Consider the following 14,280-nt stretch of genomic DNA (forward strand, 5'->3'; position numbering starts at 1 on the left):
TTATTTTTTCAAAACTCTATTATTTATTTATTTTAAGATTTTTATTCCTTTATTTGACAGAGACAGTGAGAGAGGTAATACAAGCAGGGAGAGTGGGAGAAGGAGAAGCAGACTTCCTACCAAGCAAGGAGCCCTATGCAGGGCTTGATCCCAGGACCCTGAGATCATGACCTAAGCCAAAGGCAGATGCTTAACTACTGAGCCACCCAGGCACCCCTCAAAATTTTATCTAAATTCTAGATAGTGTGATACTGGTTCCAGGAGTAGAATTTAGTGATTCATCAATTACGTAGCATACCCAATTCTCATCACATGTGCTCTCTTTAACGCCCATCATCCATTAGCCCATCCCCCCTACCCTCCCTCCACAACCTGAAGTTTATTCTCTTTTTTTTAAGATTTATTTATTTATTTGAGAGAGAGAGAGAGAGAGAGAGAGCACTCATGGGTTGGGAGGAGGAGCAGAGGGAGAGGGAGAGATTCTCCAGCAGACTCCCTACTGAGTGCAGAGCCTGACGCTGGGCTTGATCTCACAATCCTGAGATCATGACCTGAATCAAAATCTGGAGTCAGACACTTAACTGACTGAGCCACCCTGGTTCACCTTAGTTTGTTCTCTTAAATAGACTCTTATGGTTTGTCACCCTCTCTGTTTTCATTGTATTTTTCCTTCCCTTCCCCTAAGTTCATGTTTTTCTTCTTAAATTCCCCATTTAAGTGAGTGAGATTATATGGTATTTGTCTTTCTCTGACTGACTTATTTCGCTTAGCATAATACCTTCTAGTTCCATCCACATTGTTGCAAATGGCAAGATTTCATTCTTTCTTATGACTGAATAATATTCCATTCTATATAAATATCTATACCACATCTTCTTTATCCATTCATCTGTTGATAAACATTTGGACTCCTTCCACGATTTGGCTATGGTTGATAATGTTGCTATAAACATTGTGGTTCATGTGCCCCCTTGAATCACTATTTTTGTATGTTTTGGATAAATACCTAGTAATGCCATTGCTGGGTTATAGGGTAGCTCTATTTTTAACTTTTTGAGGAACCGCCATACTGTTTTCCAGCATGGCTGCCCCAGTTGAATTCCCGCCAACAGTCACTAAGAGGATTCCCCTTTCTCTGCATTCTTGCCAACACCTATTGTTTCTTGTGTTAATTTTAGCCATTCTGATGGGTGTGAGGTGACATCTCATCCTGGTTTTGATTTGTATTTCCCTGATGATGAGTGATGTTGAGCATCTCTTCATGTGTCTGTTGGCCATCTGGATGTCTTCCTTGAAAAAATATTTTTCATGTCTTCTGCCCCTTCCTTGATTGGATTATTTGTTCTTTGCGTGTTGAGTTTGATAAGTTCTTTATAGATCTTGGATACCAGCTCTTTTCAGATACATCATTTGCAAATATCTTCTCCCATTCTATAGGCTGCCTTTTAGTTTTTCTGATTGTTTCCTTTGCTGTGCAGAAGCTTTTTATCTTGATGAGGTCTCAGTAGTTCATTTTTGCTTTTGTTTCCCTCGCCTCCAGAGACACGGCTAGTAAGAAGTTGCTGCGGCCAAAGTCACAGAGGTTGTTGCCTGCTTTCTCTAGGATCTTGATGGATTTCCATCTCACATCTGACCTTTATCCATTTTGAGTTTATTTTATTTGGTTTGAGGAAGTAGCCCAGTTTCATTCTTTTGCTTGTAGCTGTCCTGTTGTCCCAGAACCATTTGTTGAAGAGACTGTGTTTTTTTCCCATTGGATATTCTTTCCTGCTTCATTGAAGATTAGAGTTGTGGGTCACTTTGTTCTTTTAAATGTTGTGTAGTACTTCACTACAGAAAGCTACCGCAATCTATACATCTATTTTTTTTTAAGATTTTCTTTATTTACTTGACACAGAGAGAGAGAGAGAGAGCACAAGCAGGGAGAGCGGCAGGCAGAGGGAGAGGGAGAAGAAGGCTGTCTGCGCTAAGCAGGGAGTCCAATGAGGAGTTCAATCCCAGGACCCCAGGAACATGACCTGAGCTGGAGGCAGATGCTTCACCGACTGAGCCACCCAGGCCCCCCTACATATCTATTCTTTTTTTTTTTTAAAGATTTTATTTATTTATTTGTCAGAGAGAGAGAGGGAGAGCGAGCGAGCACAGGCAGACAGAATGGCAGGCAGAGGCAGAGGGAGAAGCAGGCTCCCTGACGAGCAAGGAGCCCGATGTGGGACTCGATCCCAGGACGCTGGGATCATGACCTGAGCCGAAGGCAGCTGCTTAACCAACTGAGCCACCCAGGCGTCCCATATCTATTCTTGTATGGACATTTGGGTTGTTCCCAGTTTGGGTCTGTCAAGAATAACGCTGCTAGGAACATGTCGTCTGGTAGAAATAGGTACTGATTTCTCTTGAGAACAAACTTAGGAATGGAATTCCTGTGTCACACAGCAGACATGAGGGAAGCCATCTTTTTTTTTTTTTTTATGATTTATTTATTTATTTATTTGACAGAGAGAAAGACACACAGTGAGAGAGGGAACACAAGCAGGGGAAGCGGGAGAGGAAGAAGCAGGCTCCCCACTGAGCAGGGAGCCCAGATGCAGGGCTTGATCCCAGGACCTGGGGATCACAACCTGAGCCAAAGGCAGATGCCCAACCAACTGAGCCACCCAGGTGCCCAGGGGAGCCATCTTTAGAAGGTATTGTCAAGCAGTTTTCTAAAGTAGGTGAGCTAGGTCATACTTCCGTCTATAAGATTTAAGAGTTCCGGTTGTTCCCTATCCTTGCCCACACTTGGCAATGTCAGTCTTTTTCGTTTTAGTCATTCTGGTAGGTGCACAGCGCTATCTTATTGTGGTTTTAATGTGTGTTTCCCCCAGTGAGTAATGATTTGCATTTCCCTGGTGACTAACAGTATGTTCTTTACTTAAAAAGGCCCAACAATAAACCCAAATATTGGCCGGGATGATCTTTGCCAAGGTGTGGATGTTTACTGTTTTTGTTTTGCTGTGTCTTTTGCCTTGTGGTCTTTCTGTTTGTTAAGCTGTCTGCCTTTTTTTAACTTGAAATGCTCGATTGTTAGAACTGTAGCAATGACCCAAAAAACTTCTACCTACTCGGTTTTACAAATGATGAGGTATAATGATCACAGTACAAGTCAAGTCACTAAGAAATATTTATTTAGCACCTGCTGTATACCCAGCACTGTGGGAGAGGCTGTGAGGGACACAGAGCAGTACAGGACTTGTTCCTGCCCTTCAGAGGCTTACAGTCTAGATGGAGACAGGAGAACCAGGACACATGAGGGGCTAGGAGGAAACAGTCCAGGCCAGGATGTTTGGGAGCTTAAGGTGTTTGGGGTCAGATTAAGTGCTTTGGGGCCTCCAGGGGCTCCTGGCTCCGTGCCAGGAAAGACAACAGCTCACAGCTCCCAGGCCCATCTGAGCCCACTCAGCAAGCCCTATCCACAGCCTCTACCCCCACCGTCTTAAAACCTCTGACTCCTTGTTCAGCTGCTATTCAAAGTGCAATGAAATGGGGGAAGGGAGGGGGGCAGTGGGAAAAGTCCTTAGGTGAGTTCCAGGGGCTGGTGTCACCCTTGCCTTCCTAGAAAATTCTGCTCCCCCCAACAACATGCCCCTGACCGAGAGATCCCCACTCAAGAAGGCCTGTCTGACCACCCCACACCTCTGCCCCAGAAGGCAAGAGGAGGAGATGATCGCCACTTGAGCTGCCTGAGGTAGAACTAGGGACCCCCTACTTCTAGCATACCCCTTCTCTTCCCAGTCCACTGAGCTGGGGGGATAGGCACCCCAGAGCTGCCACCCAGGGCTGAGAAGGTACTAGAGGGAAAGGGTATGGGGGGGGGGGGCAAAGAGGGACCTGAAAGCCCAGCTGGAAAAGAGAGGCATCTGGGGCTTCTAGAAAAGTGCAGGGGAGGCCAAATGTTGAGACTGGCTCCCCTGTGGTGGCAGAGGGGGTAAGGGGAGGTGGGGTGGTTTGCTACAGGACCCTACCTTCTCCCAGGCCTTCACAGGACAGAGTGGGGCATCAAAGGCGAGGAGAGTGCCACGTCCCCAGCCATGTTCCAGGCTGTGCCCACTTCAAGGTCACCCTGTCCTACCTTAGAGAAGGTGAGGGGACTTCAAAGTTTTGATGATGCTCCCATCCTGTGGAGCCCCCTTCAAAGTGCTATTTACTTCTCAAATTATAAAGAATTTTATAAGGTTTGGGAATACAGGAAAGGGGTGGGATTTTATAACACCTATGAGGCGGTGAGCAGAGGCAGTGGGCTCCTCCAGAGAGCACCACCCAGCAGGGGAGGGTCAGGCCAGCCCCACCTGACCTCTGGGAGCACGGAAATGGGGAGGAAGACATCTTCATTCCCCATAAGATGAAGACATCTTAAATACCTAGCACTCTAATAAGCCTATCGTTCTGTTGTCTAATGGTTTTTTAAATAATTCTAAAGGCCAAAGGCTGGGGAGGCGTTGGGGGATGGTGGTGGTAAGCAGGATATATACAAGGGGAGGAGTTTAAATTAAAACACAAATAATAATTAAGACGCACAAACTGAAGGGCTAAAGGCAAAAGGTGTAGAAGGGGAGGGGAGGGGGGGTTAGGGGGGGGGCGGGAATGGAACTCTCATATCTAGGAGCTTGAGGCTTCCAGTGAGCGGATTAGGGCTTCCTCTTGGAGAAGATCAGCCGACGTTTAGAGTGATAGAAATCTGGAAAGAGAAAACAGTAGTCAGCCAACCAGGAGGCAGAGGGCCCAGCTGAGCTATCCACCTAAAGCACACACAGAGGGGGCAGGGACCCCTCCCTAGGGCCAAAGGAACACATTGCCAAGTGCAAGGGAGGACTCTGGAAACTTCCACTCTGCCTCCCAGGAGAGCATTACAGAGAGCCTCCCACCACCCTTCACAGAAGTGGCCAACAATAACCAGACCTCCATGCATGGACCTGCACCACTAAAGCAGCCAGCAGCCCTATATAGTTAAATGAAATGAAATAAAATAAAATGAGAAATTCAGTTTCTCAGTCACACCAGCCACATGTTAAATTCTCAGTGGCTATTTGTGCCCGCTGGCACTGGACATTTGCATCATCGCAGAATTCCATTAAACAGCACTGCTCCAGAAATGCTGTTAGATAATCCATGGCAAGTCTTCTGTGCAGTGACTCAGCCACATAAATGTGAGCTAGTATTATTATGGTCCGTGTTCTTAGTTCTGATCCAGCTGCAAGTTTCCATGGGATTCTTTCTTTTTTTAAGAAGGCTCCACGCCCAGCATGGAGCCCAACACAGGGCTTAAACTCATGACACGGAGATCAAGACCTGAGCCGAGACCAAGAGTCAGATGCTTTACCAGCTGAGCCACCCAGGTGCCATGGGATTCTTGACTTCTCCTCTCCGAGCCTGTTTCCTCATGTATAATATGAAGCTGACATTGGTGAGTGCTCTAAGGACCGAATGAAATGCTCTAATGGCTTTGGTCTGGGCCCTGCCATAAGAAGTGCCTCAAAGGTCAGCATTGCTCATTCATTTTTTTTTTTTTAATCAAGCACCTACTATATGCCAGACGCTGTCCTAGGTGCTGGAGATTCAGCAACAAACAAGAGAGATGCAGATCTCTTTCTCATGGAGATAATACGCTCATGAGGGAGATGGACAACACCCAGATAAGGCAGTAGCTGTTGAGAGTAAAAGCAGACAAAGGAACAAGATGCCAAAGAGAAAAAAACTAGGCTGGGAAGGCAGATGGCAAGTGTGTGTGTGATGGGGAAGGTGAGTTAGGTTTGGATAGAGTAGCCAGGAGACTGCTCTCATTAGTTTTCTCTACACTGTAAATTTGCTGTGGGACCTTAGGCAAACGACTCCACCACTCCACCACTCAGAGCCTTATTTCCTCTCCTATAAAAGAGTGGCAAGAATGCCATATGGTATAGGCCTGCTATGAGGATTAAATGAAACCAACCTTAGAAACCACCTTAGGGGCACCGGGGTGGCTCAGTCAGTCACACGTCTGCCTTTGGCTCAGGTCATGATCCCAGGGTCCTGGGATTGAGCCCCGTGTTGGGCTCACTGCTCAGTGGGGAGTCTGTTTCTCCCTCTCCCTGTGCCCCTCCCCCTGCTCATGCTTTCTCTCTCTCTCTCTCTCTCTCTCTCTCTCTCTCTCTCTCTCTGGTAAATAAATAAATAAATCTAAAGAAAGAAAGAACAAATGAAAGAAAGACTATTTTATAAAGGAACTGACATATATTAAACGTTCCCAATAAATGTTAGCTAGCTGGTCTTTGGCTGCAGACCTGCTGTGTGACCTCAGGCAAGTTGCCTCCCCTCTCTGGGCCTGTTTCCCTTTTGGCCCAGTGAGCGAGCTGGACCAGACAGGCCAGCCCCCTGCACCATGAACTCTGAGAGGCCCCCTCAGTGTCCTTCCCTGCACCCATCCTCACCTGTCAAGCTGGTCTGCCGCCGTTTCCGGCCCTGAGAGGTGCCAGGCGCCCCTGGGGATCCCTCTGGCCGCTCAGGGGAATGAGGCATGAGGGTGCAGGAGAGCGACAGGTCCAGATGGTCCTCCTGAGCGGTCCCCTGCAGCAGGCCAGACGAAGGGCTGGGCCGCTTGCCCCCTCCCAGGTCATCCCGGCCCCCCCGGGACCCCGTAGGCAGGTAGAGCTTGGGCAGGCCCAGGCCCCACACACGCTCCCAGGCAAAGTCGCCCTCCAGTGGCGTCTCAGTGATGAAGTCGAAGTTCCATCGCTCCCGGGCCTCCTGCACGCAGCCGGCCATCAGCGCGTCACAGTCTCGCCGCAGCTGCTCACTGTCCACGGGGCCGAAGAGCCGGCGGCAAGCTGTGCTGCCCCGAGGGATCTGCCGGTCCTCCCTGGATGGCTCCTCCATGTCACCTGTGGCTGAGACACAAGGCCCCGGTCACTCGGGAGGTCACGCCCTATCTTACCAGGTCGTGCTCTGCTATGCGAGCTCGCAGGACACCTTCCTACGAGAACATGAGGTCTCTCTGGCTCCTTCCAGTTGATTTGCCACCATCTCCTTCCCAGAGGCCACCCCCAGCCCCCAGTCAACAGCTACTGGGTGGGGACAGAACTCAGCCATCCTAGCACCGCAAGGTCACTGGGGGAGTGGGCAGCTGAAGGACAAGTTATGTCAACAAAGACAAGTTTATTGCAATAGCAGGGATCAGAGTCCTGTTTACTACCAGGTATTATCAGCTAAAATCAATTTGTTTCCCCCTGAGGTGTCCCTCATGGGCGTGAATGCCCCAAGTACGTGTGAATTGCCAGAGTCCAGCAGCTTCCCAACCCCAGCACTGGGCAAAAGGTCAGGTCCCAAGGGAAATGACAGGCTGACAGCTCCTCTGGGCTCCTGAATCCCTCCACCCAGATGTCCATGTGGCATAACTGTTCTGAAATTCAAAAGTACCCTGGTCTTTGGGATAAAAACAAAAACAAAAACAAAAAAAACAAAGCAAAACAAAAAAAGCACCTAGTGGTCCTAGCTCTGCTGCTTTCTACGTAAACTTTAAAGAATCCCTTAAAATTTTTTAAAAATTAAAAAAATTAAAAGTTACTTAATGTATCTGGGCCCCAGGTTTCTCATCTATAAAAAGGGACTGTAGAAGCACACTCAAGCAATCGGTCAGGGAGTCCCTTCAGGCAAGGCAATAGAACAGAGGTGAGAGGTTGTATTTTGTGGTTAAGAGCCAGGGCTCTGGATCAGGATGGCCTCGGTTGGAATCTAGGCTCTGCTGGGTAACCCTGGACAAGTAGCTTGACTTCTCTGGGCTCTATTTGCCTCATCTGTAAAATGGAGACAGTAACTGCATGTCTCAGAGGACAGACGTGAGGATTAACTTCAGTTACTGTAGGTATCATGCTTAGAGAAGCACCTGGATGTGGAAGGGCTTGGAAAACAGAAGTGTTACTATTTCTTTCTGTGTTCAGTTCTTCCTGAGCCTTCTCTACGTCGCTCCCCCCTGGCCACCAGCTCCTTCAGACACCAGCTGACAGGTGCTATGTGCTGAGGGCCTTTCCCAAGGATGTCCTCAGGCAGGAGGCCTGGGGGTGAGGAGGGGCTGGGCAGGGCTAGGTGAGGATTTCTCCCAGGCTGAGCCACATCCTGCCAGGCACACTGGGTGATCTGTAGTCTAGACAGCCTGGAAGCCCCTGCCCCACGTTTGCTATGTCCCAGGAACCCGTTTTGCAGGCAAAGAAAATTAGAGGTGGCCGGTCTACCGGGTTCCTCCCTTCCCACTTCAGAAGAGGGAAAAGCGAGGGTGAGTGTGCTCATGACGAGGCGCCGGCCCCCACCTGCCCTGCTCTGGCCTGACGCCAGGGCTGAGCGGCTGGGCAACCTTGGCAGGGACTGGGTCTTCCTGAGGACAAGTCCTGCTTTGCAGGCTCGGAGGGTGAAAGCTCTGCTGAGTGATCTCCTGGGTCAGGAAGCCTGGGACCCTTGCCACAGTTACCCCTCCCTACCCCACCTCTCACAGCTTATGGGAGAGGCGGAGGCACTAGGTGACCTCAGAGCAAGTTTAAAGGGCAAGAATTTGGAGAGATATGAAGCTTGCCCCTAAATCAGAAAAACAGAAAGGCCAAGGGCCACTGCCCCATGGAGGGGTTACACAGTGCAGTGGGCAGAGCCTTCAAATAACCTTCACCCACTCTCTTCAGGGCAAGGGTCAGGATTTATTTATATATTTTTATGTGCCAGGGCCTGTTCTAATAAGTTTACCAATATTAATTTTCCTAAAGGAGTGGATATATTTGAGAAGGGGTAGATTTGCTCCTTTTTTTTTTTTTTTTTTTTTTACAAAAGTAACTAAGCCTCAGAGAAGTTAAGTAACTTGCCCAAGGTCACACAGCTCACAAGCAGCAGCACAATCAGGATTTGAACCCAGCCGTGCTCTGGTTTTCATCTCCACTCCCTCTCTAGTTTTGTGCTCCTAGCCCAGGAAGGGGTTTTTGTGATTCAGCCCAGCAGGATCACGTAGGGAGCTTTTTAAAAATACAGATTGATAGGCTCCTCTCTCCCCAAATTAACTTAACTCATATGAAAAGGGATTTAAGCAGGTGTTTGGCAGTTTCCCAGATGGGCACTCTTAGTGTGCCATTCAAGGGAGATACACAGGATGGCCCAAACGGACATTCTGGGTCTCAGTGCCTCATTGGCTCTAGGAGGAGGAGTCTGCCTAGGATTTTTTCAGGAAGCTGGATGTTCCCTGGCTTCTAGGAGCTGAAGATTGGACCCGAATCCAGGCAGGATCCTCCCTCCTACCATCCCTGCCCTTATGGCTCTCATAGGCTTCCCATCAAAATCTGATCTCACTCCCATTATCGTAACTCCCAGTACAGGAAAAACTCTGAAACACAAACCCTTGTTTTACAGGTAACTGAGAATAGCTTCCTTTGTTAGCCTTCGTGCCTCAGACTTCAACCAATTTTAATTCCGAAGTAAACAGTAAGAACTCGGTACACATTGCTGAACCAATGGGTACTCTTTTCAAGGGGCGTTCGCAGATGCAGCTCAGCCCAGGAGAAGCGAGGCGGGAAGGAAAGGCGGGCGAAGCGGCAATCCGCGGGAAGGCGTGCTTGCTATTCGCGCCAGGGCCGGAAGGGGGCGCTGGTCGCCAGGAAATCATGCACAGGGTCGGAGGTGCGTGGGCAGAGACTTGGACAGCAGCAGGGAGTTGTGATGAGTCAGTTTCCTGCAAAGTGCTCCCCGCCCGCCAAAACTTCGCTTCCACTCAGGCTGCAGCGTCACCCTCGGGTAGGGAAGGGCGAAGGGGGGGGGTGCCGGGGGCCGCAAACACGTCACGCTGAGCTAGCCAGGCTTCCGAAAGCCCCGCCACTGTTGGGAAACCGCGCGCTCCTCTGTGACAGAAACACACACACACACACACACACTCCGCACGCACAGCCGCGCAGAGGTTTGGTCCCTCCACCTTATCTCCACGCCCAAAGCACGGGATGAGTCAGATCCCTGGAAATTAAAAATAGACGAAAGCAAGGAAAACAAAACCGCTCCAAAGTCTTACTCGAAACGCGACGTGGAGAGAGGGAAGGGGGGGGGTAGCTGTCTGGGCACCCTAAAGTGCCAAACCAAATTCCCAGATTCTTTTTCGCACAAAGAGGGCGCCAGTGTCCCCTGAGGGCCCCCGACAGGGCGGATGCACTGTGGCCCGCTCTGGGCGGCGGCGCCCAAAGAACAACTCGTCCTCCTGCTCTGCTAAGACCTGTCGTCCTCGGAGAGGGCAGTTTGATGGGGGACACCGGGGGCTACCGGATGCGGCTGTCAGAGTCCCTGAGCAGCGTCGCGCCCCCCGAAGTCCCACCCTCCAATGTGACCTCTCAGCGTCTTCTCTCCCCGGGCGTGGGCTGCGCGCCCCGCTGCCCCGCAGTGCAGGGCTCGGCTCCCGCGGCGGAGTACGGCGTCCCGACCCAAGGGCAGGCTGGGCGGGGGCTCTGCGGGCGTGATGGAAGAGAAGTGTGTCACACTCCTGCTCTTCTCAAACTGACTCCTGGCGCAAGCCCACCCCGCGCAGGGCCACAACTCTGGGACCTCGAGGGCGCTCTCTGAGGCGGGGACCGGACACCAGTACTGGCCCTCCTGATGTCCCGGCTTCCCTGAGAACACTGGCTGCCAGCCAAACAGTCACTGTGCTGACGAGAGGACAGGGACCGCGGAGGGCCGCGAAGCCGATTTCTGGGGGGCCATTGTCCCCCAGCCGGGGCGGAGCTCTGACCTCACCCAGCCAGTTTCCCGGGGTCTCCTTGTCACCGTGAGTCACCTCCTCGATTGCCCTTAAAGGACGTGTCCCAACACGTTCCCAAGGACCAGGGACACAGCCCGCGCTGACCTCAGCGCCCAGCCGGTGGCGGACACGGAGGCGTCGGGGACCCAGACCTCAGGGGTCTGGGCGGAGACGGCGCCGATTGGATCCTAGAGCCGCCCGGGAGCGGATCGCGAGTGAACCTGCTCTGCGCGGCGTTCCCCGCCCCTCCCGGGGCTCGGCGCTCAGAGGCTTCATCCGCTCGCCGCCACAGGGAGCCGCGCGGGGGTCCGGGGCGCGCGGGTCCACGCCTCCCCTCGCCGCTGTTCGGTTTCAGCGGAGCCCTGTCTCTCGCCGGCCGGGGTCTCCGACACAGCCCGACCTCTGTCACAAGCGCCCAGTACAGCGACACCCGTGGGAGCAAAACCCAGACCCACGCACAGACCCACGCACGGCGTTCACCTGTGAAGACCACACACACACACACACACACACACACACACACACACGCGCGGACGCGCTCCGCTCCGAGCCACCAGCCCAGCGTTCGCTCTTGCCTGCCACGATTCCCTCACCTCCTCGGAGGGTCTCGGTGGCTCCGTGAATCAGCGCCTGGCTCCCGCTCTCCAAGCCACGGTCTCGGGCAGCAGCTCACACCTCGGCTGGCACCGCCCGGCGCTGCCCTTATATAGGATTGACGTCCGAGGGCTCCGCCCACCGAGGGCCGGGGACCGCCCCTTCTGCAGCCGCGGGTCACCAGGCGCAGCCCGCCAGAGCTCTGAAACCTCTGAGCTCAGATGCCAACGTCGCGTGCTGCAGACGGGCGCTTCCCTCCTCCCCCGAGCCCGCGCCTGGGCCTCTGTGCTTGACACATGTCACCCCCAACGGAGCCCCAAATCCGGGTTGTTTGAATTGGGCTGTGAGTTGGCACTCCCCACGAAGGGATGGCATTCTTAGGACGCGAGCCCTTTCTCTGGCCCTGAAAACACGAGGTATGACATTAATAGATAAAACTCCATAAATAATAACAAGGATGTACCTCGCTTTGCAATTCCCGGAAAAGCCCACTCTACCACCGATATTCCCACGGATCCCTCACTGGACACCCCCTCCCTAAGCACCACCTGAAGAACCCAGACACCCAGCAAAGCATCTTGGAGACCAGAACAGGATTCGATCCCCTTTATTTCACAGTGAGGAAATCAAGGTCCTCAGAACTAAAGGGATGCGAAGCTGTTGCTTGTCAAAAGTCTCAAGGAAGGAGGGATTTGGGAATCCTTCTCAAAAAAGGGCCAACCAGGTTTCTAGGGGAAATCAGGAAATGGGGTAAATCATACCTTGAACTAACCTCCCTATGCCCTCCTCCTCAAGGCCCACATCCACCTCCTCCTCACCTAAACAGCAGAGATCTCTATGATTGCAAGAGATTGTTTTAAAGATTTTACTTATTTATTTGAGAGAGAGTGAGAGAGAGAAGCAAGAGCAGGGGCAGGGGAAAAGGGAGAGAGAGAAGGGGAGAGGGGAAGGAAGGGGAGAAGAAGAAGCAGGCTCCCCGCTGATTCAGGGAGTCCAATTTGGGGCTCAATCCCAGGACCCCTGGATCATAACCTGAGTTAAAGGCAGATGGTTAACCCACGGAGCCACCCAGATGCCCCTGATTGCAACAGATTTGTTGGCTAGGAAGGGGAGAGGATTTGGTAAGCAAATTATCTCCTGGATTTTCTCCCAAACAATTCACTTACACTCCTGGGGAAACTGAGGCTCAGAGAAGTTCAGTGACCTGACTCAGGTCACACAGTAAATAAATAGCTCTGACTGGAGCATAGGCCTATTGCCTCCCCCAGCTCTCTGCTTGTTGCCCTCTCTATTAAAAGTGGATCTAGAAAGGGAAGCCCCAGTACCCCTCATTTTCAGGCAGTGTACAGAGGTGACACTGATGAAAGATAATTCTGGAAACGTCCACTTGTGCTTCTTGCTGGTGGGTCAGAAGCAAGTGAGGTGACCATTTCCTCCCACCCACTTTCCACCACTAGCCCTTCTTGCACCCCATTTTTGTTTCCTCCTTTCACCTAAAACATTTGTAGTTTTTGCTTTTAAAAAATGGCAGAGAACAGGGGTGGGTGCCTGGCTGGCTCAGTCAGGAGAACGTATGACTCTTGCTCTCAAGGTCTGAGTTCAAGGGCCATGTTGGGCATAGAGCTTACTTTATTTATTTTTTTTTAAGATTTTATTTCTTCATTTGCCAGAGAGAGAGAGAGAGAGCAAGGGAGCACAAGCAGGGGGAAGCAGCAGGCAAAAGGAGAAGCAGATTCCCTGCTGAGCGAGGAGCCCGATGTTGGACTTTATACCAGGACCCTTGGATCATGACCTGAGCTGAAGGCAGACCCTTAATGGACTGAGCCACTCAGGCATCCCATACAGCTTACTTTAAACAAACAAACAAACAAAAAAATAGAACACTAAAATAAATTTTTAAATCTTTTGAAAGCACCTGGTGGCTCAGTGGGTTAAGCCTCTGCCTTAGGCTCAGGTCATGATCTCAGGGTCCTCTGATCAAGCCCCACACTGGGCTCTCTGTTCAGCAGGGAGCCTGTTTCTCCTTCTCTCTCTGCCTGCCTCTCTGCTTACTTGTGATCCCTCTCTCTCTCTGTCAAATAAATAAAATCTTTTTTTTTTTTTTTAAATTACAGAGAACAGAATGTTACTTTGAACAGAAATCCCTCCAAAAAATAGAACCCAGGCTTGGAGCAGCTACAATTACTGACATCTAGGACTGTTCAGTGTCTGGAAATCTCTGCCCAGACATGCCCCATCTTCTTCCTCTAACGCAGCTGACCTCAGGGAGGACAGGTCTTCTCTGCTGCTGGCATAGGAGCCCCAGTAGGGGTGGGAAGGCACAGCACCAGACTCCCTTGCCTGCCTGTTATTGGACTCAGACCAGGACTATACCTGGACATCAGGAGGGCCTCACAAAGGCCAAGACCCCAGGACCAATCGCTTCCCCGCCCCCATCCCCAAAACACACACATACCCAAAAGCTGGGTTGTCAAATGTCCAGCAGAAGACAAGCATATCCTCCAACTGCCTTGAATCCCCTTGGTTTTCAAGCACTTCAAATAGACTTGATATTGTCTGTCTGTTTACTTTGGGGGAAAAATTTTTTTTAATGAAGGTTTGTATTGAATTATTTAAAGTTTTGTGGCACTGAACTTCACAATGAAATAATTCTTTTTGTTGTTGCTGTTGGGAAGTGAATTTTGTGGTTTTTTTTTTTTTTTTATAACTTCTAGCTCACCACCACCACCACAACAGAACTCAACAAATATTTATTAAGTACCTACTAAGTATCTAATACTGTTCAGTACTTTTTTAAAAAGTTTCCAACCATACACTTGAGTGTATAGCCAGGTATGTCCTTAAAGGAGGACTTCTGCCATGAAGAGGGCAAGAGAGCAAGTTGTTAGAAGTCACACACAAGATCTAATGCAAAAATTGCCTGTGTG

At 50.7% G+C, this 14,280-nt stretch overlaps 1 protein-coding gene across 2 annotated transcripts; it reads right to left on the minus strand.

Moving 5' to 3' along the window:
• Positions 1–3,157: 3,157 nt before the first annotated feature.
• On the minus strand, positions 3,158–11,422 carry LOC111147618 (cyclin dependent kinase inhibitor 1A). Of its 2 annotated transcripts, none has more exons than XM_022503786.1 (3): positions 11,353–11,422; positions 6,444–6,899; positions 3,158–4,714 (listed from the first exon to the last, which is right to left on the minus strand). In XM_022503786.1, the coding sequence occupies exons 2-3, from the start codon at positions 6,886–6,888 to the stop codon at positions 4,665–4,667; spliced, it is 495 nt and encodes a 164-aa protein (XP_022359494.1). In that variant the 5' UTR covers positions 6,889–6,899; positions 11,353–11,422; the 3' UTR covers positions 3,158–4,664. The 2 variants fall into 2 exon arrangements, with proteins under 2 accessions (XP_022359494.1, XP_022359495.1); XM_022503787.1 differs by having other exon boundaries at positions 6,444–6,893; positions 11,353–11,412.
• Positions 11,423–14,280: the final 2,858 nt, after the last annotated feature.

This window comes from Enhydra lutris, unplaced genomic scaffold, assembly GCF_002288905.1.
Source record: "Enhydra lutris kenyoni isolate GAN:26980312 unplaced genomic scaffold, ASM228890v2 scaffoldscaffold17, whole genome shotgun sequence".
In the NCBI taxonomy this organism is placed as follows: domain Eukaryota; kingdom Metazoa; phylum Chordata; class Mammalia; order Carnivora; family Mustelidae; genus Enhydra; species Enhydra lutris.

Bases quoted from the DNA above. Each gene is read 5' to 3' on its own strand.
- LOC111147618 (XM_022503786.1), bottom strand. From the start codon at position 6,888: ATGGAGGAGCCATCCAGGGAGGACCGGCAGATCCCTCGGGGCAGCACA. The intron at 4,715-6,443 runs GTGAGGATGGGT...TTCTCTTTCCAG, and splicing joins GCGGCAGACCAGCTTGACAG to ATTTCTATCACTCTAAACGT.